Source organism: Fundulus heteroclitus, chromosome 13 (assembly GCF_011125445.2).
Source record: "Fundulus heteroclitus isolate FHET01 chromosome 13, MU-UCD_Fhet_4.1, whole genome shotgun sequence".
NCBI lineage: Eukaryota > Metazoa > Chordata > Actinopteri > Cyprinodontiformes > Fundulidae > Fundulus > Fundulus heteroclitus.
This window is the reverse complement of record NC_046373.1, coordinates 40,196,215-40,222,062: the sequence shown is the minus strand read 5'-3', so window position 1 is coordinate 40,222,062 and position 25,848 is coordinate 40,196,215. Positions and strand designations below refer to the sequence as shown.

At 42.0% G+C, this 25,848-nt stretch overlaps 1 protein-coding gene across 16 annotated transcripts in view; it reads right to left on the bottom strand.

The window, feature by feature from the left end:
• Positions 1–25,848, bottom strand: part of macf1a (microtubule actin crosslinking factor 1a) — a 315,238-nt gene that overhangs the window by 96,676 nt on the left and 192,714 nt on the right. For all 16 annotated transcript variants that reach the window (XM_036145777.1, XM_036145778.1, XM_036145779.1 and 13 more), the window contains 22 exons: positions 25,645–25,794; positions 24,538–24,771; positions 24,286–24,453; positions 23,728–23,901; positions 22,593–22,760; positions 21,380–21,571; positions 21,125–21,298; positions 19,772–19,895; positions 19,490–19,689; positions 17,202–17,519; positions 16,962–17,128; positions 12,648–12,804; positions 12,463–12,574; positions 12,303–12,365; positions 10,218–10,456; positions 9,967–10,096; positions 7,918–8,117; positions 7,607–7,837; positions 7,258–7,534; positions 5,018–5,610; positions 3,851–4,039; positions 2,767–2,973 (listed from right to left, as the gene is read on the bottom strand). In XM_036145777.1, the coding sequence (XP_036001670.1) occupies positions 2,767–2,973; positions 3,851–4,039; positions 5,018–5,610; positions 7,258–7,534; positions 7,607–7,837; positions 7,918–8,117; positions 9,967–10,096; positions 10,218–10,456; positions 12,303–12,365; positions 12,463–12,574; positions 12,648–12,804; positions 16,962–17,128; positions 17,202–17,519; positions 19,490–19,689; positions 19,772–19,895; positions 21,125–21,298; positions 21,380–21,571; positions 22,593–22,760; positions 23,728–23,901; positions 24,286–24,453; positions 24,538–24,771; positions 25,645–25,794 (4,467 nt within the window). The remainder of the gene's footprint in view (positions 1–2,766; positions 2,974–3,850; positions 4,040–5,017; positions 5,611–7,257; positions 7,535–7,606; positions 7,838–7,917; positions 8,118–9,966; positions 10,097–10,217; positions 10,457–12,302; positions 12,366–12,462; positions 12,575–12,647; positions 12,805–16,961; positions 17,129–17,201; positions 17,520–19,489; positions 19,690–19,771; positions 19,896–21,124; positions 21,299–21,379; positions 21,572–22,592; positions 22,761–23,727; positions 23,902–24,285; positions 24,454–24,537; positions 24,772–25,644; positions 25,795–25,848) is intronic.

Below are 25,848 nucleotides of genomic sequence, written 5' to 3'. Positions count from 1 at the left end.
TTCACAGGGGCCCAACAATAATTAAAAAAAACAATAAAATGGCAATATTTAACTGTGTAATAATATTAAGTGAGCCACTTGTGGCTCTGGAACTGCAGGTTTCTGACCCCTGATCTAGCAGTTGAAAACTTTTCCTCGATATCAATACAGCTAAAGCTAAACGTGAAACATCTTAAGTTTTAAATAAAAAAATAAATGCACTAAGTTTGCATTATCGGTTTTACTTTTTAGAGTAAAATTGTATAGGTAAAACATATTTTTCAAAGTGACCAATCAGTTATGGTTTCTTTGCCATTGCAAATAATTGAGAAGTGTATTTAATATCATGTCTTTAGTACAGGGGCCATAACAGGGGTCAGGACTATTTCTACAGGGGCATGGGCCCCTGTTGGCCCCTATCTAGAACCGCCCCTGAGAACATTTATTTATCGTGCCATCAGCTATTGGAATAATTGCCCACTGAATAGTAAAGTATCTTTTAACTATTACTTCAGAATGCTTCAGACTGCTGAAATGCCGTAGCCACAAATGGACTCTGTACCACATTCGTATATTACACAGTTTTAACAATACTCTCCTGGATACCACTGTCTATTTCCCCTGCACTGTTTACATTGTTTTACATTTCAATTGTTTACATAAATTGCTGCTGCATCTTTATCCTGAAATTTAGTGCAATTTACTGTGATTTTTCAAGCTGTATGCAAACGAAATTTCGTTCTGTGCATACAAAATGACAAATAAAGCTGACTAAGTCTAAGTCTAAGTCTAAGAATGCACTATTTAAATTTAGTGAGTAGTGAATAAACATATTTACTGTATGAAAGTGATAGTTAACGTAATAGATGTGAATGTATTAACTTCAATTAATGATTTCTGATGACATCAATCATAATGTCTACAATGTTTTATTGTTAAGTGGTTTTTGTTTTGTCTTGTGGAACCCAGGAAGACTAGCTGGTCCCACTTTTGGTGAAAAGCTAATGGGGATCTTTTTATCAATAAACAATAAACTGTAAAGTCCAGCTGAGCTTTAGAAAGCCTGAGTTGTCTCCCACAATCACATCAGTCTGTGGGGGAAAAGCTGACATAATTCTTCTTGTTCATTTTCAAAAACGACTCCGTGTTGCTCCCAGAAGCTCACAGCACATTTAAAAATTGTTTCCAACACTGTCGGAAAAATTGCAAAAAAAAAGAGAATAAAACGCATCAAACACCAAACGTGTCTGAATGTGCTTTAAAAGGTTTCCTTCAGATCCAACCATCCAAATGTGTGAATTCCTCAGAAAGGCTCGTCTTTATTAACAGATTAATAAAGCTTCGGTAATTAACCCGCTGGTGGCGTTCAGCCGCCGCCTTACATGGAATCTGCTAAAGCTGAGGTGCAGGAAAGCAGACGCGGCGCTGCGGGTTTGCATTCTCCTCGCTCTGGTTTACATTTCCAGCGATGATTTAGCGGCCGACGTCCACACTGACCATATATGACTGCAGCAGCGGCGCCGTTTCTGAGCTGATCCGAGGTATAATCACCTTCCTGCGCTGCACCATGAATGAACTGCTGATGTTTCCTGACTGCTGTGGTCGCTTTCCACAGCTGGGGGGGGGGGGGGGGGGGGGGGGGTCTGCTGTAATACGCGAGCCGACCGGATCGGACTTTTTTAAACAAACAAGAAAAAAAAAAATCTAATATTCTTTATTGTCACCGCGTCCTATATCTGAAATTTCCATTTGGCGACTGCGGCTAGAACTAAGATAAGATAAGATAGTCTTTATTGATCTCACATTGGAGAAATTCACTTGTCACATCGGCTCAATAGTCAGTCAATAGTCAGGAGTAGGAAAGGGTGCATCAGTTATATACAGTGGATCAAAAAGAAAATTAGAAAAACATAAGAATATATATAAAAAAAAAAGAATACAAAAGAAGTCGGAGTCTCGGCCCCTTCTACACATAAAGAGACAGATAAACAGGCGATGAACAAGGGTTGCGGTGTTTCTCCCCCCCCCCCATTATAATGTAAAAAAAATAAAAAATAAAAATTAAAAAAAAAAAATTATATATATATATATATATATATATATATATATATATATATATATATATATATATATATATAATAAAATTAAAATAAGATCAAAGACTTATAACAATCTAGTTTTGTGAATTTGAAAATATATCTGCCTGTGGTGTGTACCCTGCTCCTGGGTTGTTGGTTATATGTATTATTGTTGTGATTCACACCAGTAATGCAGTGTAAATTACATTGCTCTGTATATTGTATATCTGTAAGTTTAAAAAAAATAATAAATAAAATAAGAAAAGATTTAAAAGTTTGTCTAAACCAGATAACAAATAATGAGGTGATTAGGTGCTTTTGCGCAACGATTTGAGGCTTTATTTACAGAAAAGTCTATTTAGATATCCTGAGATAATAATGTGCAAATAGGCAGCAACATTAACGTGATTGTAAAAAATGATGTTAGATAACCGATGATGAGTAACCGTGGGGCGATTTTAACGTTTCTCATCAGGGGCGATTGCCTTCACAGCTCTTAGGAAGAAGCTGTTTCTAAGTTTATTTCTTTTGGATTTAATGCTTCTGAAGCGTCTTTTGGAGACTTTAGGTCCTGAGCAAAAGCTGCACACAGCGTCAGTAATTAGCGAGAGATATTTGGAGAGAAATCTTCACCCCAACCTCCAGAATAACGTTAAATTACGTTTTAACAGACCCTCCTCCCGCCGTGATCTCCACCTTCTCGCCTCACCTTATCCGTGACCTCGGCGTAGTCTTTCTCTGTGTCCTTGGCTTGCACCTGGAGCCGCTGCGCTCCCTCAGCGCTGCCCCCTGGTGTCCGGGGTGCGTCCTGCACCAGCCCCTGGGCCAGGTCTTTCAGGTAGACCACCTGAGGCTGCAGGGACCTCAGACTCTCCTGCTGGTTCCTCAGCCTCTCCAGACTTTTAGCGCTGCACGCCTGCATGGAGAAGATTTTCATTTAATTTAATTTGATGTTTATTTAAAACAGGGTTCCCACACCTTGGTGAACATCAAATTCAAGGACCTTTCAAGGACTTTCCAGGACTAATTTCCTCAAATTCAAGGACCACACGTGGCGGCATTTACCTACTGTGACCGCTGAATAGGTTATTATATTTTAATACAATGCAAATTCAATAAAAAGACTAAACGGCATAGAAGTTGTTGGGTCAGAAGCAATGCAAGAAAGTGGACTTAATTTATAGCCTACATTGATATTGATCATATTCATAGCCTACATTTATATCCACAGTACATGGCTATGCCATACTACATTACATATAAGATGTACATTAGCCTACCGTTTCATGGAATTTTATGGAAAAAAGTGCAGCATTGAGATGTTCAGAATTATATCAATTTGTTTCACTTACTTTCATCTTTGATTAAGATAGTTTTTGACTTTGACTCTGAAAAGTCGCTAAATATAGCGTCAAAGTCGCTGAGTTGCCAACACTGAGTGAATGTAACCTATCGGACGCACGTAGGCCTAAACCGTAGCCTACCAACTAACGAAGAAGAGCAAACGTACTTTTGCAAATTAAAAGTCTGCGGAATTAACATAATTTTAAAAGATTGTGTGATAGTAAAATAATGACACGAGTCGTCATCAGTGTGAACTTTCAACCCCACAAAAAATTCAAGGACTTTCAAGGACAAGGTGTTTTTTTGGCTGTTTTCAAGAACTTTCAAGGGCCTTGAATTTATTTTTTCAGATTCACAAACTTTCAAGGATTTCAAGGACCCGTGGGAACCCTGTTAAAAAAAAAAAAAACAGCAGGATTATTTGAGTTTATGATAATTTAATGCAGTACCTGGGGCCCCAGAGCCTCCTGGACCTCAATCTGATGCTTGGCGGCCTCCAGCCTCCTCTCCACAGCCTGTCTGCCCTCCTCGAACTCCTTCAGGCGGCTGGAGAGCTCCTCCAGCTGCGAGGTCCGATTCAGGAGGCCCTCGCTCAGGCTGTCCAGACGCCGGTTCAGCTGCGCCTTCTCGTCTCGTAACTTCCAAGCATAAAGAAAAACGTGTTTTTATAAGGAGCTAACGTCTCCAGGAAGCTCTCAGAGTCGCTCGCTGACGAGGCAAGGCAAATTTATTTATATAGCACAATTCAGTACAAAGACAATGCAAAGTGCTTTACATGATTAAAATATAGCAAAATAAAACAGAATAAAAGCAAGTTGGAATAAAATGTAGATAGAAATTAGAACAAAAAAGTGGTAATTCAGTTAACTAGAACAGTTGAAGGCAATCTTAAACAAATGTGATTTTTATCTTGATTTAAAGGAACTCAGGCTTTCAGCAGCTTTACAATTTTCTGGGAGTTTGTTCCAGATCAGTGGAGCATAGGAACTAAATGCTGCTTCTCCATGTCTGGTTCTGGTTCTGGTTCTAGGTATGCAGAGTAGGCTGGAGCCAGAAGACCTGAGTGGTCTGGATGGTTTATACGCTGATAACAAGTCTGTGATGTATTTAGGTGCTAATTCAGGGATTTATAGACTAACAGAAGTATTTTAAAGTCTATTCTCTGAGATACAGGGAGCCAGTGTAAGGACTTTAGAACTGGGGTTATGTGCTCTGCTTTCTTAGTCTTAGTGAGGATGCGGGCAGCAGCGTTCTGGATCAGCTGCAGCTGTCTGATCCCCTTTTTAGGAAGTCCTGTGAAAACACCGTTGCAGTAATCAATTCTACTAAATATAAATTAATGGATTAGTTTTTCCAGATCCTGCTGAGACATCAGTCCTTTAATCCTAGAAATGTTCTTCAGGTGATAGAAAGCCGACCTTGTAATTGTCTTTAGAAGCTTTTGGAGGTTCAGGTCTGAGTCCATCACTACTCCCAGGTTTCGGGCCTGATTGGTGGTTTTTAGCTGAAGCGACTGAAGCTGTGTGCTAACTTTTGATCTTTCCTCTATTGGTCCAAATATTATTCCTTCAGTTTTGTCTTTATTCAACTGAAGAATAAACGCTGACGGCTCTCACCTCTTCCTCCCCGACGCAGCACTGCTCCAGCAGCTGGTCGGCCGCGGCGTTAAACGCCTCCAGCAGGGGCTGCCTCCTCTCCAGGTCCAGCGACAGCGCTCGGGCCTTCTGCAGCGAGTCCTCCAGGACGGACGGGTCCAGCGACGGCCGGATCTCGCCGTCCTTCTCCTCGCACTCCGCCAGCCACGGCATGAGCTCGGCCTTGTGCTGCTGGTACGTCTCCGCCTTGCTCAGCGTGTTCCTCAGCCTGGTCTCGCGCTCCGTGATCCGCTGGTTTAAGCCCTCCCAGTCCTGCCTGAGCGAGGCCAGGCGGGGCTGCAGGGCGGCACGCTCGTCGGCGGGCAGGGTGGCGAGCAGCGACACGCCCTCGGCCTGGATCAGCTCGTAGGAGCCCCGCTGGCTGGCGACGGCGCGCTGGAGCTCCTGGGTCTGAGCCAGCAGGGAGCGGACGGCGTCGGGTCGGCAGGGCAGGGAGTCGGACGGCGACTCGCTGGGATGCGACTGCCTGTCCAGCCAAGAGCGCAGCTCCTCAAACATCTGCTGGAACTGCTGCGTGGAGGAAAGAGCCGCCTGCAGCTGAGCGAGACCGTCGGCTGGGAGGAAGGAGAGCGGATTAAAGTCGGATATAGGGCTGGATGATAATTCAATAACAATATTTATATATCTATATCTATATCTATATATCTATATCTATCTATATATATATATATATATATATATATATATATATATATATATATATATATATATATATATCGATGATGTAAAATAAAGGTCAATAAAAAGTTCAAAAGAATAAAAGTTTTCTTTTGCATTCTAGCCATGTAGCCATCTACGTCCGGATTAAAGTCGGACGTAGGGCTGGACGATAATTCAATAACAATATTTATATATCTATCTATCTATCTATCTATCTATCTATCTATCTATCTATCTATCTATCTATCTATCTATATATATATATATATATATATATATATATATATATATATATATATATATATATATCTCGATGATGGAAAAAAAAGGTCAATAAAAAGTTCAAAACAATAAAAGTTTCCTTTTGCATTCTAGCCATGTAGGTTAATATTAGTCATTGCATCCTTTCAACCAATCATAATGCAGACCCAGGAACTAAGCTCCGCCCCCTTTAAAGAGTTTAGAGAGCACACGTTCTTTTTTTCTTTTTTAAAAACTTGCAGCTTTGCTGAAAAGCTGGTTTAATGAAGGGTTGAGTTTGAATTCAGAGTTTGTGTCTTTATCTAAAAATTGGTTGCTAAGCAACAGCATAAAATGGCCAAGGCTGCACTTAGAATACATGTTTTGAATTAGTTAATAATTATCAATATTAATCAATATGATTTCTATTTTATTGTTTTTTTTTCTGTATCATCCAGGCCTAGTCGGAAACATGAATCGTTTCAGACTCAGGGAGGTTCTGCTGCTCTGGACTAGACTTTGACAACTTTATTAGTCATCCTGCATGCACAGAGTGCCCACAGAACGAAAATTTGTTTTCATACAGCTTGGAAAATCGCGGTAAATTGCAGTAAATTTCAGTGTTGAAACCCTGAGTTCTTTTAAATAAAGATTAAAAACACATTTGTTTAGGATTGCCTTCGACTGTTCTAATTAAACTGTTTTAATGAAACATAATCAGTTCAACTTTGTAGTCCAGCTGTTTTTAATGTTTGCTTTTAGTTTCTGTTTTTCTACATTTTATTCCTACTTGCTTTTCTCTGTTTCCCCCACCCCCCTATATTTTAATCATGTAAAGCACTTAGCATTGTCTCTGTACTGAAATGAGCTACACAAATAAATTTCCCTTGCCTTGCCTTGGTTATTTGATTGCATTCTGCTACAATTTGAACTTAAAAGTCTGATTCAATCTGCATATATTTGTACGGGAAAGAAAGAGATAGTTTTGAACTAAATCAAAGCTGAACCAGATTCTTAATCGGAGGCATTTGTTCCTAAGGCGTCATGAGACGCAAACATTTGATTGGAGCTGGCTCTGTAGAAATGAAATGAACTGAGCTGAATTATTCACGCTTTTGAAAACGCAGATACAATTCCAAAGTCAGATCAGAATAGAAGTCGGTCAAATCGCTGAATGGTGCAGGTTACGTGCTTCTTATTTCTGCACTGAAACAGCGAAGTAAGTCTCAAACGGTACGGCTCTGACTGAACGTCTGAACCAACATGACGTTTTTTACGGCGTCACGATCTCTGATCCAGACCTGCTCTCTCCTCTAAGCTCCTCAGCGGCCCGCTGACGCCCTCCAGCCGCTTCTTCAGCTCCTCCTTCAGGTACGGCTCGGCCACGATGGCGCTCAGCTCCCCGCACAGCCTCTCGGCCTCCGCCAGCTCGCTGCGCCTCCGCTCCAGCTCCGAGCGCACCTCCCCGGTCTCCTGCAGCCGGCGCCTCAGCGCCTCGGGCCGGGCGCTGAGCGAGGCCTGGCCGTCCAGCCTCTCGCTGAGGGACGCCACGCTGGACGCCAGGTCTCTGAGCAGAGCCTGCCGGGGAGAAGCGGAACATCTCAGAGAACGTCGGAGCGGAACGTGTCGTTCTGCAGACGGCGACCGTACCTGGTAGCGTTCGCTGGTTCCCTGAGCCTGATCGATGTGGCTGGACCTCTGGGTCAGTCTGCCGGTGAGGTCCTCCCACTGCTGGGAGATGGCGCCCAGCTCGGCGCGGACCTCCTCCAGATCTTTCTGGTCCTGAGCGGTGGAGTCGGCGGTCTGGGAGAGGATGCCGCGGGCCGAGCGGGTCAGCTGGTCGAACTGGGGCCGCCGCGTGTCAAACTCCCGCAGCATGAACTGGAACAGACGGCGTCCTGTGAGCGGCGCCGGGAGGAGAGGAAGGCGGCGGCGGCGGCGTGCGACTCTGCGCCTCCTACCTGCACCTGCTGCTTCTGCGTGTTCAGCATGTTGGGGTCGATGCTCAGGGGCCCCAGCACGCTCATCATCAGCTCCTTCTCCGTCAGCCAGGGGCCCAGCTGGCCCGCCGCCGAGGCGAAGCTGCCCAGCCGGTCGGCGCACGTCTCCAGCTCCGCCTGCCGCTGCGCTGCCGTCTGATTGGCCGCCTGCCAGCGGGAGTCTGAGGGAAGAAGAGAAAAGGAATAAAAATCTTTGTGCTTCTCAACGCGATCCTGAGGTTTAGTTACTCTGCAAAAACGAATCTAAAAATAAGTAAAATGTTCTTTAAAGTTAGTGTTTTAATCCTTGATTTGAGCAGGTAAATAAGATTATCTGCCAATGAAATGAGTATTTTGACCCCTTAAAATAAGATAATTAGACATCCTGCACTTAAAATAAGCAGATGGAGATGAATTGTTCGTATTTTAAGTGCAAAAATCTTATTCCACTGGCAAATTACCTTATTTACCTGCTTAAATCAAGGATTAAAACACTAACTTTAAAGAATATTTTACTTATTTCTAGTTCCGTTTTTGCAGTGTAGGGCTGGAAAATAACTGAATAACAAAATATATACACAAGGATAGAAAGAAAAGGGTCAATAAAAAGTTCAATAGAATAAAAGTTTTCCTTCCTTTTGCATTCTAGCCATGCAGGTTAATAATACATCATCACATCTTCCCAACCAATCACAACGCAGACCCAGGAAGCTCCGCCCCCTTCAGAGAGTTCAGAGAGCACGCCTTTAATTTTTTTTAAAAACTTGCAGTTTTGGTAAAAATATGGTTGAATAAAGGGTTTAGTTTGAATTCAGTGTTTGTGTGTTTACCTAAAAACAGGTTGCTAAGCAACAGCATAAAATGACCAAGGCTGCACTTAAAATCTATGTTTTGAATTTGTTGAATTATCGATATCAATCAATATAATTTCTATTTTATCGATATGCTTTTATTTCTATATCGTTCAGCCCTATGTTTTTTTTTTTTCATTCGCTTTTTATTAAATTGATGAAAAACTTTATGATCTCTTTTGATACACAAAATTTGTCCTTTTCTTGATTTTACATACAAAAAAATACTGATTCTGATATCAGGGTTCTGTCTCGGTCTGGGTCCAAACGCTCCGCTGCGTAAATTATAACCCAATAGTGAAACAAAATGTGTTCTTTGTTGTCTATAAATTAATGTTTTAATAAATTTTTAAGTTAAGGAGACCAGGTTTCTCTAACGAAAACCAGGGATGTCTCTGATTCTTCCTTCATCATGTTACAATGAATATATATACTATAGACAGCAGTGTTTACTCCTTTATTCATGCTGGTCAGGATTAATTACCATTTAAATTTGATATATAAGTCGCAGGATTGGCCAAACTATGAAAACAAAGTGCGACTTATAGTCCTAAAAATACGGTAACTATTAAGAAGTTTCACTTTCAGAGATGAGGGGAAACGAGAGTCTAATTTTTCTCAGATGTATCTGTAATTGATGGAGATGCTAATATTTGTCACACTGCTACTTTGGAGGTGTTTGTTCTCCCCCAACTTGAAATAAATCCACTAAATTTAAAGAGTGGATTTAAACTTTAGGAAGGCTTTGATGCTGCAATAGAAGAAGAAATGATTTTATGTTTTTTTTACACCTTTTTACCGGAACAAGAGGAGGATCATGACCAACCATGAACCTCACACTGCAAAAAGGGAACTAAAAATAAGTAAAAAATTTCTTGAAATGAGTGTATTTTTCGTTGATTTGAGCAGGTAGATAAGACTATTTGCCAATAGAATGAGATTTTTGCACTTAAAGCAGGAACAATTCATCTCTAAAATAAGATAATTAGACATCCTGCACTTGAAATAAGACGATGGAGATGAATTGTTCCTATTTTAAGTGCAAAAATCTTATTCCATTGGCACATAGTCTTATTTACTCAAGGAAAATTACAATGATTTCAAGAAAATTTCACTTACTTTTAGTTCTGTTTTTGCAGTACATCTTGCAGAGCGATTATCTGACTAATGCAGCGCCTACCGATCTCCTGCAGCTGCTCCCTCCAGGCGTCGGCCTCCGGAGAATCGGGGTTTTCAGCGATCAGCTTCCTCAGCGTACTTTTCAGCTCCTCCACCTTCCCGGAGTGCTCAGCCAGCTCCGACAGCAGCGCCTAGAGGACAAGAACGACAAGACTAACGACTAAAACAAGCAGCGGTTTTAACGGTCTGCCATCAGACGGACGGGAAGCAGAGGGCTGAGGTGGTCAGAGGCCTAAAAACGGCGTCTTCTACCTTGTTTTGTTCGGCCTGAGCGCGCGCCGCCTCGGGCTTAGAGGGCGAGGCGGTGTGTCCCTGGGTCAGGCTGCTCTCCCTGTCGCTCAGCCAGCTCCTCAGCTCCTCGCCGTTCTGCCGGGCCGTCTGACGCAGCTCCAGGGACGCCCGCTGGCGGCCCAGACGCTCCTTCAAGTCGGCGCCCAGGGCGTCGTAACGAGCGTTCACGTCGGAGACGGTCACCTGCAGCTCCGTCAGGTCTGTGGCAAAGGAAGGAGGATCACAAACTGATAGAATAACTAAAATCAGTAAACATTTCTTTAAATCTGTGGATTTTTCCTTGATCTGAGCAGGTAAATAAGATTATTTGCCAATGGAATAAGATTTTTGCACTTAGAATAGGAACAACTCATCTCCATCATCTTATTTCAGCTGCAGCTTATGCAATTATCTTATTTTAGGGGTCAAAATACTCATCCCATTGGCAGATAATCTTCTTTACCTGCTCAAATAAAGGACAAATACACTAACTTTAAGAACATTATACCTTTTTTTAGATTCGTTTTTGCAGTGTGATGCACAGAACCGTAGAATTCAGGAGGACCTCATGGCAATATATTAATAATTAACCTGAAGGTAATTTAATTGGACCGTGGGAGGAAGCCAGGGTACCCAGAGAGAACCCACACATGCACAGGGAGAACATGGAACCTCCAGGCAGGGATTTGAACCCAAGACCTTCTTGCTGTGCAGCCCAGACTTTTTTTTATGTTTTTTGATCTAAGTCAATAATTTCATTTAATTCCCACTGTATTTAAGGTTTTTTCAGTGTAAAAAAAAAAAAAAACCCTCCTAGGAATAAAGTTTCCCATATTCATCTTTTTATCTATGTAGGTGTGAATTCTGTTGCTGAATTAAACCAGAATTTAGTGGCTGAAGTTTTCTGTTGGCTTCCCTTGTGGAAATAACCTTTAACAAATAAAGAAATTCACCACTTTTAAACCCAAAACTTTCTGCAATTAACATGGAGTGTGGAAGAGTAACATTTTTTAGCGATAAACATTTTTTAAAAGTAAGTACAATTTTCTTGAAATTGTGGTATTTTTCCTTGATTTGAGCAGAAAAATTTGAGACTATTTGCCAATGGAATAAGAGTTTTGCACTTAAAATAAGAGAAATTAATCTCCATCATCTTATTTCAAGTGCAGGATATCTATTTATCTTATTTTAGGGGTAAATATACTCATCCCATTGGCGAATAGAAAATTTTACTTACTTTTAGTTCCCCTTTTGCAGTGAACAAAGAGAATTTATATGTCAACCTGTTTATCGTCTGGAGATTTATTGTTAGAATAAAACGTCTGCCGTTTTATTCTAACATTTCTGACAGAAAACTGCGTTGATCGTTCTTCTCTAAAGTCCGACTCAAAATCTGCGGCTCCTGAACTTCAGCTTTTAAGGGCCAGAGTTTGAATTTCAGTTTAATCAGAAATAAAAAGCGGTCTGGACTAAAATAAAAAAATGACGCACGAGCAACAAGACCCCGAAACAACCAGAGGGGCGAACGTTACTGAAGATGTCATTGTGGCAAATCAAAGACAGAACATGTGGTTTCTATATAAAACTAAAAAAATTTTACGCATCTTTGATGCATATTAGATGCACTGCAAAAACAGATCTAAAATAAGCAAAATGTTCTTAAACGTAGTGTTTTTGTCCTTGATCTGAGCAGGTAAATATGATCATTTGCCAATGGAATGAGTATTTTGACCCCTAAAATAAGATAATTAGACATCCTGCACTTGAAATAAGATGATGGAGATGAGTTGTTCCTATTTTAAGTGCAAAGATCTTATTCCATTGGCAGATCATCTTATTTACCTGCTCAAATCAAGGACAGGTACACTAATTTTAAGAAAATTTTACTTATTTTTAGTTCCGTTTTTGCAGTGTGTTTTTTTTGTATTTTAAAAAAACAAATAAAAAGGAAAAAGTATCCTGTTTTCAAACTCATCATAAAGGAAGTGCAGGAACTACGATGATTATTCCTCAGACTTGCTTTATTTTAGGTTCTGCGGTTCCGGCCGGCGGTCGGTAGGCGCTCACCTTTACAGGTGTGGATGCCGTTCAGGCTGCTGGGGCCCGCCGAGCCGTTCATGTGAGGAACACCTGGAGAAGACGATAAGCCAGGTGAGCGGAACCCAGCCAGAGAACAACTAACGAGCAAACACTTAAAAGTTCTGTCAGAACAGCTGTGGTTCTTTACCGGTTCTGCTCTGAGGAGCCGTGACGTCGATGATGAGCGACTCCAACTCGGACCCGGTCTTGTTCAGGTCTCGGATTCTGGATCCTTGCGAGTCCCAGTCGTTCAGCAGGTCCTGAAGTCAGACAGCGGTCAGAGGAGCCACCCCGGTCCCGCCCAGAACCCCCCTGAAGAACCCGCCAACCCACCTGCAGCTGCTGGACCCGCCTCTGCAGACCCTCGGTGTTGAGGCTGGCCTCCTTGGCGGGCAGCTGGTCCTGAGCCGTCTGCAGCCAGCGGGCCAGGGAACCCGAGAGGCCGCGGAACCGGAGGAGCTGCTGCTCACAGGCCTGGATGGCAGCAAACCTGCCAGGAGAAAGAAGAAACTATTTACTCTGTTTTCTGAGAATGTTTCATTAATCTGATCTTTATTTAATTAAAAACTTCATCCTTCAACCACAGGAAGAAGAACAGGCTGCAGCACTGAAAAAACAGAACTAAAAGTGAAATTTTTTCTTGAAATCATTGTAATTTTCCTTGATTAGAGCAGATAAATAAGACTATTTGCCAGTGGAATAAGATTTTTGCACTTAAAATAGGAACAATTCATCTCCATCGTCTTATTTCATGGGCAAGACGTCTAATTATGTTATTCTAGAGATGAATTGTTCCTATTTTAAGTGCAGAAATCTCATTCTTTTGGCAAATAAGTCTTATCTACCTGCTCAAATCAAGGAAAAACACACTAATTTCAAGAAATTTTGTACTTATTTTTAGTTCCCTTTTTGCAGTGAGCCTAAACTGGTAGAAAATGAGCCTCGCTCTGTTTTGGTGTCTATGCAGTCATCAGTGTTTTGTTGTTAAAGCGCTTTATAAATAAAGTTGTATTGTGTTGTACTTGAGTATCCTTCCTACCAAATAGTTTTTCACTCTTTAAGTAATTTCTTGGTTTGGTAGTTTTTACTTTCAATTGAGTAAAATATGTTGAATTAGTGTTTCACTTACATGAGTAAAATTTCTACCTGCTGTGTAAACCGGCTAAGAAAATGAGCCCAAAATAAAGCAAAATCAAAATAACAAAATGCCAAAAAATTTTTTTTTTTTTTTTTACATATTTCCATATGTTTTATTAAGATGATTAAATGTAATTAACTGCACACTGCAAAAATGGATCTAAAAGTAAAATTTTCTTGAAATTAATGTATGTTTCCTTGATTTAAGCAGGTAAATAAGACTATTTGCCAATGGAGTGAGTATTTTTACCCCTACAATAAGATAATTAGATATCCTGCCCTTGAAATGAGATGATTGAGATGAATTGTTCTTATTTTAAGTGCAAAAAACTTATTCCATTGGCACATAATCTTATTTACCTGCTTAAATCATGGAAAAATACATTAATTTCAAGAAAATTTGACTTACTTTTAGTTTCCTTTTCGCAGTGAAGATGTGTTTTTTCTTATCTCTGGGGTTAAGCTTGCATCCAACCCAATAAAGTGTGCCAACAAGTTTGAATAATTAAATTCAGTTTATAAAGGAATGTATGTTTGCTTTAAATTGCAGCTGCTGGCAAACTAACGACAAATTCACTCAATGCTGAAAAGAATGACTCACATTTAAACATTTTAACAGTTTTATGTGTGCAGATTCAGGCCAGAATGGCTGCTTGGACTCTTTACTGATTAAAAAAAAACAAAAAAAAAACAAACAACTAGAACAACTGGAGTCTTAGCTACTAAAAGAGGGAATATGCTGAGCTGTGCTTGCAGGTCCAGTTCTGCAGGACTCCAGCCACGGATTCAGGATCTCAGCACGCAAAGAACCCGAGACGGCAGGGTGCAAAAAATAAATAACTAAATAACCGCCCAGATGTGCAGTTTTTAGTTGTTTTTTCTGCTGAGGACTTTAATAAAGTCTAAAAACACACAAGCAGCATTTCGCTCATCGCTTCCTGACAATGAAACCCGGAACGATTTAGCAAATGTACGATCAGGAGAAAAGCGAGGCAGCAGGGTGGAAACGGATCCACTTCAAAGACCAGAATGAAAATAAAAACTTGTTTCAGACGAAGCAAAACTCCTAAAAATAGAAACGACTGTGACTGGATTCATTGTGGTGGCTGTGAAAGCGATTAAACGTGGTTTTAATCTGCGTAGATCGGACGACACCCCGTCGCTCCCTTTGGCTCAGACCAAACGGAGGTGAATCCTCACTGCAAAAAAGGAACTAAAAGTAAGTAAAATTTTCTTGAAATCAGTGTATTTTTCCTTGATTTAAGCAGCTAAATAAGACTATTTGCCAATGGAATGAGTATTCTTACCCCTAAAATAAGGTTATTAGCTATTCTGCACTTGAAATAAGATGGTGGAGATGAATTGCTATTATTTTAAGTGCAAATATCTTATTCCATTGACAAATAGTCTTATTTAGCTGCTGAAATCAAGGAAAAATACTCTAATTTCAAGGAAAGTTTACTTAGTTCCCTTTTTGCAGTGCTTTTCATCAAACATCACTGATCCTGATTAAAAGTTTATTTTAATGAGATCCCAAAGGTTTCCAATTCACAGCCGGTTATAAAACTAAGAGCGTCTCTGTTCCCTTTAAAACCGACACAAACGAAGCGTTTTTCCTCTCATGGAGCCTCTGAGGCCCACAGGCGGCGTCGACTCGACCCTGACCTCGGCGCCTCTTTGTGGGTGACGTGTGTGAACGCACGAGGCGGAGACGGACGCTTCCAGGACGGACAAGGAGCCGCGCGGCCTTGATGGGACGCCTTTCGCTCGTCGTTTCTGCCCATCTGCACGCTTGTGAGGCTCACAGCGAGGAAAAGACGGCGTGAAAAACGGCATCTGGAGCTCAGAGTCTCACAAAGAAAGACTCTGACTGGCTTCACATGACGGCCTCGTAAAACGGGAATTTCATCAGAGACATCTGCAGAAGACGGCGGCTATTTATCAACGCTTCCCGCGCCGCTCGGGCCGTGGCGCTGCATCCAGAGCCGACCTTTGGGTCCGTTCCAGAGGATTTAGTTTGGTTTTAAAGGAAAAGTCCGGTCGTATTCAGAAGTCAAACTTCTGAAAGTACTTTAAATATAAAATTATTACATACTGTTCAAAAAATTATAATCTTTTTTAATGAAGAGTAATTGTCATTTGAATGTGCTTTACTGGAGGCATCCATGTTGGTCAGGGAACAGTACTGCCACCTCCCGGTTTGTGACGTCATGGTGCGGTATCTGCTGCAGAGCAATTCCCAACGCTCTATCTAGTGTTTGTCACAACGCGCTATTATCAAAGATGGCGACGACCCAGCACTGCAAAAACAAAACTAAAAATAAGTCACATTTTCTTGAACTTACTGTATTTGTCCTTGATTTGAGCAGGTAAATAAGATGATCTGCCAATGGAATAAGATTTTTACACTTAAAATGGGAACAACTCATCTTATTTCAAGTGCAGGAAATCTAATTATCTTATTTTAGGGATCAAAATACTCATTTCAATGGCAGATCATCTTATTTACCTGCTCAAATCAAGGACAAATACAGTAAGTTCAAGGAAATGTGACTTATTTTTAGTTCCGTTTTTGCAGTGAGTGCAGTATGCGAAGCAGAGAGTAATGGATTTAATAGCAACAGCGATGGGAGTTCTGTGGATTTATCGTCATCATTTGATGGTGATTTGGAATATAAGGAAGACTTTCTTCCATATATTCCAAATATTCGAAATCCAGCTATACCAGTTTGAGGCGAGGAGACCAAAAAGAGACGATGTGGTGGATCATGACTCGGAAAGGTGAAATAAATAAAGTTTTTTTTCCACTTTTATCTGATGTATTGCAACATCCAGCTGCCATGCACGTGGGCATTGTCGCTTTAACAATAGCTCTCGTGAATTTCAGTGGTGAAGTCCTCTGGAAATCCAAAATAATTGTCATTAATGGAAGATGTGTAGAATAGTTTCTACTGAATTTGCTTGTAAAGCGCGGAGAACGGCCCTCGGCTCACCGCACCGTGACGTCACCGCCAGAAGACGTCAGGAGGCGTTACCATGCTGGTGAAGATTCTCAGTCATCCAGGTCATGGTCATTCCAAAAAAAGTTAAAAACAAAGCAACTGGACTTGTTTTTAGTAGTTGAAGACGTTTCGCTTCCTCTCCAGGAAGCTTTCGCAATTCAAAAAGTATTGAATTGAGTAATGTACGAAAAACTACGAAAAAAAACAAGTCCAGTTGCTTTGTTTTTAACTGTTTTTGGAGTGAGGCGTTACCATATTTGGTCATTAATGGCCGCTCCCAGACTCAGTGACCGCGAAGACGATTAATACTTTTATTTTTTTTACTGATCAACGTTAAATTCATTAAATCACCGTGTTAGTTTTAGGTTTAGATCCATTGGTTCTTCCTTGCTGACCGGACTCCTTTAAAGACAACCCGACGCCTGTTTCAGAGGCTCAGCAGATCACGGCTGATGTGAGTCTAGCGCCCCCCTGTGTGCGAAACAGGAACAGAGAACTTCCTCTTCACCTTTCACTGACGTCTTCCTCCAGCCTGGTGAACCCGTCGGAGACGTCTCTGACGTTGTCCAGCAGGTTCTGAGCGTCGCTGAGGGCTTCGGACCGGCTGAGCTCGGTGCCGAGGCTGCAGAAGGACTTCAGCTGACCCGCCTCCTGCTCCAGCTCCGATTTCACCTCCTGGAAACGTGAAAGTGGAAAGAGTTAGAGCGGCGAAGGCGGCTCTGTGGCGCAGACCTGGCGCTCTGCTGACCTCGACGGTCTGCCTGTAGTCGTCCACGCTGCGGTCCGGTTGGCCCGCCGGGCTCAGGGCCTTCAGCCGGCTCTGGGTGAACGCCTGGAGGTCGGCCCCCAGCCGCTCGTAGCTCTCCAGAGCGGGCAGCAGGCCTTTGAGCTCGGCTTCCCTCGCCGCCTGGCTGGCCTGAGCCGCGGCGTAGCGCCGGGTCAGCTCGTCCAGGTTGCCGTGGAGACCAGGAGCCGCCGAGGCGTCGGAGCTCTGGAGGAGTCTGGAAACGGAGTCGCGGGTCGCCTCAACGCTGCCCTGCCTGGAGAGCAGCTCCTGTCGCAGTTTCTGCAAAAAGGAGAGGAAGAAAAAAATTAATAAATGAAATTTAATAACTTTCTGCACCGGAGAGACTGTAGAGCGGGTCGTTATATTGTTAACTTGGTCCTAAAACACCAAACTGATCTAACTGATCTCTTTGTAAACCGAAGCAACTATCGGATCTTCCTGGTTTCCTGGTGGTTTGTGGGTCAGAGGAGCGGTCCGGTCATCTGCAGGAGGCCGAGGTCTCCCTGCAGACATTACACTGCAAAAACAAAACTAAAAATAGGTAAAAATTTTCTTGAAATGAATGTATTTGCCCTTGATTTGAGCAGGTAAATAAGATTATTTGCCTATGGAATGAGTATTTTTACCCCTAAAATAAGATAATTAGACATACACTACTTGAAATAAGGTGATGGAGATGAATTGTTCCTATTTTAAGTGCAAAAATCTTATTCCATTGGCAAATAGTCCTATTTATCTGCTCAAATCAAGGAAAAATACTTTAATTTCAAGAAAAATTTTCTTATTTTTAGGTCTATTTTTACAGTGTAGACCTCCAACCTGGCAGAGCAACACCTCAGGAATCTCACAGAGGAGTCCGAAAAAAGCACAAAGAGAAGATCTCTACACTGGATGGATGGATGAACAGATGCATGATGGGAAAAGACGGATGCACGGAAGACCGTATTCAGAAAACATCTGTTTAAAGTGATTAAGTTTTACTGTTGAGGGGCTTAAAACATTGTTTTTTTTAATTTAAATATTAGAGGTCTGAAGACGCGCGTCCCTCGTTCTACAGAATGAGACATTAGCTACGTTTACGCGGACAAAAGTAACCAGAATAAACGGCCGATCGGAGTAAAAAAGCGTCACGTAAACAAGCAAATCGGGATATTATGATCAGATTAAGCTCAATCAGAGGGAAACTGTAATCTGAATAAGACATTTTTGGTTTATGCTGTTTGATAATCCGATCAACGTGCAAATAAACGGTTGTCAGGGTGAAGTTAGTCTGAATGTGATCCGAGTCCGCCCGACGTAAATGTGACGCATTTCCGTGTTATTGAATGGTGGAAATACGCCGGGAAGCAAAACTGTCGGGGCTCCTGATACACACTTTCTGTTTGAAAAGTTAAAAAGCTCAAATTTATTATTTATTTAGTAATGTTTTAATTGTAATTAGAACATTGTGCAAATCCAGTCTGGGCGCTCAGAAGACAAAAACCTGTAAAAACTGCTTTATTTACTATTTGTTGTTCTTCTTCTGTGTTTTTTTTTTTTAGGGGAATTTGATAACTGCTCATGTCAGAGTGGCTATTCTGAATAAAACCAACTGCATAAACGCACATTATAATCAGATTAATTGATTCTGTGCCCATATAAATGTTACAATCCGATTTTTTAATCTGATCGTGAAATTTTGTTACCTAACTCCGCCAGATAGATTTGCTCCGCATATCCATCTGGAAACCTTCCGTTGAAGTAATTTTGGGAAGGGGCGAAAATACTGGTTAGCTGATTGGCCTATGTTGGTGATAGACGGGCCAAATAAACCAATCAGATTCGTCGTCGCTCTGTTACGAGCGACGACGAAAACACAACCACAAGCCAAGCTACTCTTGCTGCTGCAGGTAAAGGCTCGTTAGCTCAGCAAAGAAATACTCTGTAATTCCGATAAACTTGCTCGATAGCCACGCTAACGCTAGTTTCATCGGCTGAAGCCGCCATGTTCTTTAGACTGAACTGACGCGCTTCTCGTTGCGTCACACCTCAACCCGCCTCAAAGCCAACGCTGATTGGACGTTCGTTTGGTGAACGGCTCCAAATTTTCTTTAACGGAGAGTAGCCAGACTGATCTGCGAGTGAAACCTTGAAAACTCGCGAGATCAGGATGGTCTCACGAGGCTAGAAATTTTGTGCTTGTAAACAAACCTACTGATCGTCCTCCTCCTCTTTGTTTGTTTAAAATCTTAAAAGTCATCGTTTCCCACCTGGTTCTGGGTCAGCGCGTCCTGCACCGCCTGTGCTGTGGGCTTCACGGGTCCGGGGTTCAGAACCAGCGCGTCCAGCCAGCTGAGCAGACCCTTCAGGCCCTCCTGGACGCTGACAGACTGCGCCACGGCGGTCTGCAGCCGCTCCGCCCGCTCCGACACCGACGCCGACAGGCTGCCGAACCTCTTGGCCAGACCGTCTGAAGGAGGGCGAGAAGACGGTCGGTTAGCGGAACGCTGGAAACGGCGGCGGGCAGCGAGCCGTCGCAGCGAGGACCTCACCTGCAGCGCACAGGATGTCCACGGCCTTCAGAGACGGAGACTCGTCGGCGCTGACCAGGTCTCTGCCAGCTCGCGTCACTTTCTCCAGCTGGACCGAGCGCTCCGCCAGCTCGTCCTGCAGCAGCTGCAGACAAACGCCAGAACCTTTAGCAGACCAGAACCTTTAGCACGCCAGAACCTTTAGCACGCCAGAACCTTTAGCACGCCAGAACCTGTCCCTACCCGATCCGTACCATCAGCTCATTTGCAGAATACAGAATAACCTCCGATGGGAAACATTTTGTTTTTCTTACTTTTTTTATTCTTTCTATTTTTTCGAGGCAGGGGTTTCTTTTTGTATATCTTTGTATTTGCGGCAATAATGCATATTCTAAAAAATAAACAACAGAAATACATACAAAATACATTGTTTTTTTTGTTTTTTTTTAAGAGCAAAAATGTTTCCCAGTTGTGGTTAGGGAAATAAAAATATATAAACCATTTCTTAAAGTACATAAACCCCCAGCTATAAACACATATAGGAGTACAGAAACGTATTTGATTTTGAATTTTTTTGAAGTTTGAATTTTTTTTTTAATCATTTATCTGATTTGCATATGTATTTATTTTGTGCTTAATGAATGTATTTTAATAAGGTATGCCTTCGCTTTGTGTTCTTTGTTCTATTCCCTGTTCGTTTTTGTAAAAAAAAATAAAAAAAATAAAAAATGCGGCTACTATAATCACGAGGTCTTCTCTAGTTTATGATGTGTCCACCAGAGGGCGCTAATTTCTCAATCGATAATTTTAACTATGTAATAAAATAAATGTTTAGAACAATATTATTTGTATAACGAAATTCACCGTATATTTAAGGATTAAATATTTTTTTCCAGTCCTGTTTGAACAAGGAATAAAACTAACAGAGTGTATTCAGACAATACAGATAAACGTTATGCAATGATTCCCGGACTGGAGGATGCTGGAGCATATCCGATGATGACGTCAAGCAATACAGTGGAGAGAATGTAAAACATATCAATTTCTTTTAGAAAAGTTTTCAATATTTTATTTACGATATAGTTTAGCATTTTTTAATGATTTAGGTATAGAAATAAGTATTTTCAGTACCGTAATTACATTATTTTTTTGGCGACCCGGAAGTTATTCTGTTTGCGCTTGCGCAAATGAGCTGATGGTACGGATCGTGCTACCGGTACGGATCGGGTAGTGACAGAACCTTTAGCAGACCAGAACCTTTAGCAGACCAGAACCTTTAGCACGCCAGAACCTTTAGCAGACCAGAACCTTTAGCACGTCGCCGTTTGTCCCAGGAGGGACGTTCTGCTTCCTGGAACGGAGCGGGTTCTCTACCTGGACTTGCCGCAGAGCGTTCTGCAGGTTCTGGGGGTCGGTGTCGCCGCCGGACTTGGTGGCGCTCTGGTTCTGTTCGTGGGCGCTGAGCCAGGAGTGAAGGGACACCACCTCGTCCTGGTACTGCTGGTACCGCTCCAACAGGCCGGACAGGCGGCCGCCCAGCTCTGCGGACTGAGCATCGGACATTTTCATCAGTTAAAACGACCAGAACCACAACCGGGACGTCTGGGCCGTCCGGCGGCGGCGGCTCACCTTGGTGTGCAGCGTCGTGTATCTGTGGTTGGCGTCCTGCAGCTTCTCAGACACGAGCCGCTTGGTGCCTTCCAGAGCCGGATCAGAACCTCCCGCTTGCTCCAAAGCTCCCTGAACCGAGTCCAGAACCTTCTGACCGGAGATGGAAACGAAGCGAAGGTCGGCTTTGTGGCAGATGACGTCCTCGCCGAGCTGGAAGGAAGGAAACACGTGGATCAACGAGCAGGAAAGCCTCCTGAAGATCAGCAGAAGGTCCAAAGACTAATTAAACTAATTAAACCACAGGTGTCAAACTCAAGGCCCGCGGGCCAAATCCGGCCCGTCAAGGTAAATTATCCGGCCCTGGAGAGCCAAAAAAAAAGGCATATATCCTTTTAAAGTGTATAAAGTGGCTAAAACTGTGCCTCCTGTAAGTGTAACTCACCCCAATATCAACTTTTTTTGCAGATAAACTGTATAAACTGGGCCTAAGGGTGCTACTTTTATGTTACTGTGCATTTTTTATACTACTGTGTGAACTGGAATGAAATTATGAAATGAAAAGTATCGTCTCTACACATGCAAGTGGCCCTTTTAATGACTTCATGATGCCAAAGTGGCCCCATATAGAAATTAGTTTGACACCCCTGAATTAGACCAACGTTTGGAGGTCCAGATGTTCCTCAGATGGAAAAGACTGATGGTCTAGAGAGGTTTTAGGGATTTAAACTATTTATTTATGGATAATTAAAGCCCAAATAAGTGTACTGTGTTACTAATTGGACCTAAGAGGCCGTTTTCTCAGCTCCTTCAGTGCAAAAACAGAACTAAAAATAAGTAATATTTTCTTAAAATTAGTAATATTTTCTTAAATTCAGTCTGTCTGTCCTTGATTTGAGCGGGTAAATAAGACAATCTGTCAATGGAATAAGATTTTTGCTCTTAAAATAGGAACAACTTATCTCCGTCATCTTATTTCAAGTGCAGGATGTCTAATTATCTTATTTTAGGGGTCAAAATACTCATTCCAGTGGCAGGTAATATTATTTACCTGCTCATATTTAGGACAAAAACAACATTTTACTTATTTTCAGATCCGTTTTTGCAGTGTTCGGTTCCCTTTAGAGCAGCAAAAACCCGCCTGAAGCTGCGTTTTTACAGCATTCTAAACATTTCTTTCTTTCTCTCATGAAGATTTAAGGGTGTGGAGGTTTTAAACGAGTTTTTGCTGCACCTTCCTGTGCTCCTCCAGCCTGTCCTTCAGCCCCTGTGCGTCGGTTTCTCCGTCCCCCAGGGAACGCAGCTCCTGCTCGCTTTGTTCCAGCCAGGAACCCAAGGTTCCGTGTTCCTGGAGGAACTTGGTCAGCTCGTCCTTCAGCGCCTCAGACTTCCTCAGACGCTCCTGGAACCCAAAATACTTCAGATCATCAACAAGAAGCAGCAGCAGAATATTTACACATCTGTAGACAAAACAGCATTTTCATGTCATTTAAATACGTTAAAGTCTTAATTATAAACAGAGCAATAAATTATATTCAGATTCAAAGGATTATTTTCTCTCACTTTGTGAAGATATTGTTGTTGGAAACGTCCCGTTATTCATCTTTCTTTATTTATTCATACTTTTTAAAGATATTTGTAAACAAAAACATAAAAGAGGAAATTAATTTGATATAAAATAAATATAATCTGAAATAAAAATTACCATTTTAGCATTGACTATTAATAAACCAATTAATAAAATGTATTTATTTACTGATCCATAAAATGAGAAAAACAGAATTAGTTTTTACTTAATATCTTAATTTATCTGCTAATTTAATCAAGAAATGTTTAATTTTTCTTATTTGTTTATTCTTTGGCACTTTTTCTTTTGTTCTTATATTTCCAATATTCAATAATAAATGTCTAGTATTATATTTTTGCATTATTTCAGTTAAATAATGCAAGTTGAAAAATGTTAAAATGTGTTTTATATTTAAATTACTGGACATTGGTTTTAATGTAGAGGTGCTTTGATAGTTTTTCATTTAACCAACAATTTTTGTTTTATGTTTTCATTTAGATTTATTGTTGAATTTCCATATCAACAAATTATTATTATTATTATTATTATAGTATTATTATGTTTTATAATTATAATAGAGGTTCGGAGAAAATATATAACTCAAAAAGTATTTAAATAAATACAAAATATAATTTAAATTTGTAATTACTATTTTTTTAATATCTGCTTTTATTTTTTCCTGGTGAACCAAAGATTAAAAAAAGAAAAAAACATTAAATACAAGGTAAAATTTATTAAAAAAACTTGAGAAAAGAAAAAAATAGAAAAATCAAAGTAAAACTTTTAGAAAACGTCTGTCTACCTGACAGCTCTGCAGCCGGTCCTGGTGCTGGGCCTGCAGCTGGTCCAGGGCGGCCCGCAGCCGCTGCTTCTCCTCGGGGGGGACGGTGGCGTCCGGCTGCTCCAGGAGGGAGCGAGCTGCCTGGCTGACCTGCAGCAGCTGAGCCTGCTGAGCCTGGAGCTGCTGCAGCTCCGCCTGGGTGGAGGGAGTTAAACCTGGTTAAACCTACCTGACTGTTTAAATAGTTTAAAATATTAAACCTACACTGCAAAAACGGAACTAAAAATAAGTCACATTTTCTTGAACTTAGTGCATTTGTCCTTGAGTTGAGCACGCAAATAAGATGATCTGCCAATAGAACGAGTATTTTGATCCCTAAAATAAGATAATTAGATAAACTGCACTTGAAATAAGATGACGGAGATGAGTTGTTCCTATATTAAGTACAAAAAATCTTATTCCATTGGCAAATCATCTTATATGCCTGCTCAAATCAAGGACAAATGCACTCAGTTTAAGAAAATTCGACTTATTTTTAGTGTCGTTTTTGCAGTGTAGAGCTAAAGTCCAGGTCTTAACCTGCAGCTTCTCTGTATGCGACGCCACGGCGCCCTCTGGTGGCGAGGAAGGAGAGTCCTGAACGTCTCCGGATGCTTTGATCCGGTCCGCTTGGTTAGAGGAGGAGAGGGAGCTCAGCAGGGAGTCGATCTGGGTTTGGGTCTCCTGCAGCTCCTCCACGGCTCTCGCCTGGAGGAAAAGATAATCTGTCACTGATCTGAGAGCAGCCCTGAGAAACAGCAGCATGGATGATGATTACGTGTTTGCTCTCACCCTCTGTGTGTTCTGCTGCACAGTCGTGCTGATGGCGGCGTCGAGCTGTGCCAGCGACGCATTAGCGGAGTCCGTCAGGGCGCCGTACTCCTCCTTCAGCCTCCCCAGCGCCGCCTGCAGGCTCTTCCTCTCCTCTGGGCTCAGACCGTCTCCTTTCTCTGCCAGGAACTCCTCCACCGAGCGCACGGCCTGAGCCACGCCCTCGGCTTTGGACCGCAGGTCCCGCTGCACGTCCTGCACCCAGAAGCAGATCAGATCCTCGTCAGGCACTGAATCCAGCTGACGGATCAAGCTAAGACAGAACTGGGTCCACGCGGGCTCTAATCAGGGTTCCCACACCTTGGTGAACGTCAAATTCAAGGACCTTTCAAGGACTTTCCAGGACCAATTTCCTCAAATTCAAGGACCACACGTGGCGGCATTTACCTACTGTGACCGCTGAATAGGTTAACATATTTTAATACAATGCAAATTCAATAAAAGACTAAACAGCATAGAAGTTGTTGGGTCAGAAGCAATGCAAGAAAGTGGACTTAATTTATAGCCTACATTGATATTGATCATATTCATAGCCTACATTTATATCCACAGTACATGGCTATGCCATACTACATTACATATAAGATCTACATTAGTCTACCGCTTCATGGAATTTATGGAAAAAAGTGCAGCATTGAGATGTTCAGAATTATATCAATTTGTTTCACTTACTTTCATCTTTGATTAAGCTAGTTTTTGACTTTGACCCTGAAAAGTCGCTAAATATAGCGCCAAAGTCGCTGAGTTGGCAACACTGCGTGAATGTTGGACGCACGTAGGCCTAAACCGTAGCCTAGCAACTAACGAAGAAGAGCGAACGTACTTTTGCGAATTAAAAGTCTGCGGAATCAACATAATTTTAAAAGATCGTGTGGTAGTAAAATAATGACACATGAGTCGTCATCCGTGTGAACTTTCAACCCCACAAAAAATTCAAGGACTTTCAAGGACAAGGTGTTTTTTTTTTGGCTGTTTTCAAGAACTTTCAAGGACCTTGAATTAATTTTTTCAGATTCACAAACTTTCAAGGATTTCAAGGACCCGTGGGAACCCCGTCTCATGCTTCACCTGTAGTCGTTTCTGCCTCTCCTGCAGGGCGCCGACGTCACCTGACTCGGATCCAGCCCTCTGACTGGCCAGCAGGCCCGCCGCTCCGGCCAACCACTGGTTGAGACCTTCCAGCTTCTGGGAGCACTCGGCTTTCTGCAGCTGCACCGCCTGAGAGAGAAGAAGCGGCGGATGTGAGGAGCAGCGGACATTAAACCGGACCGG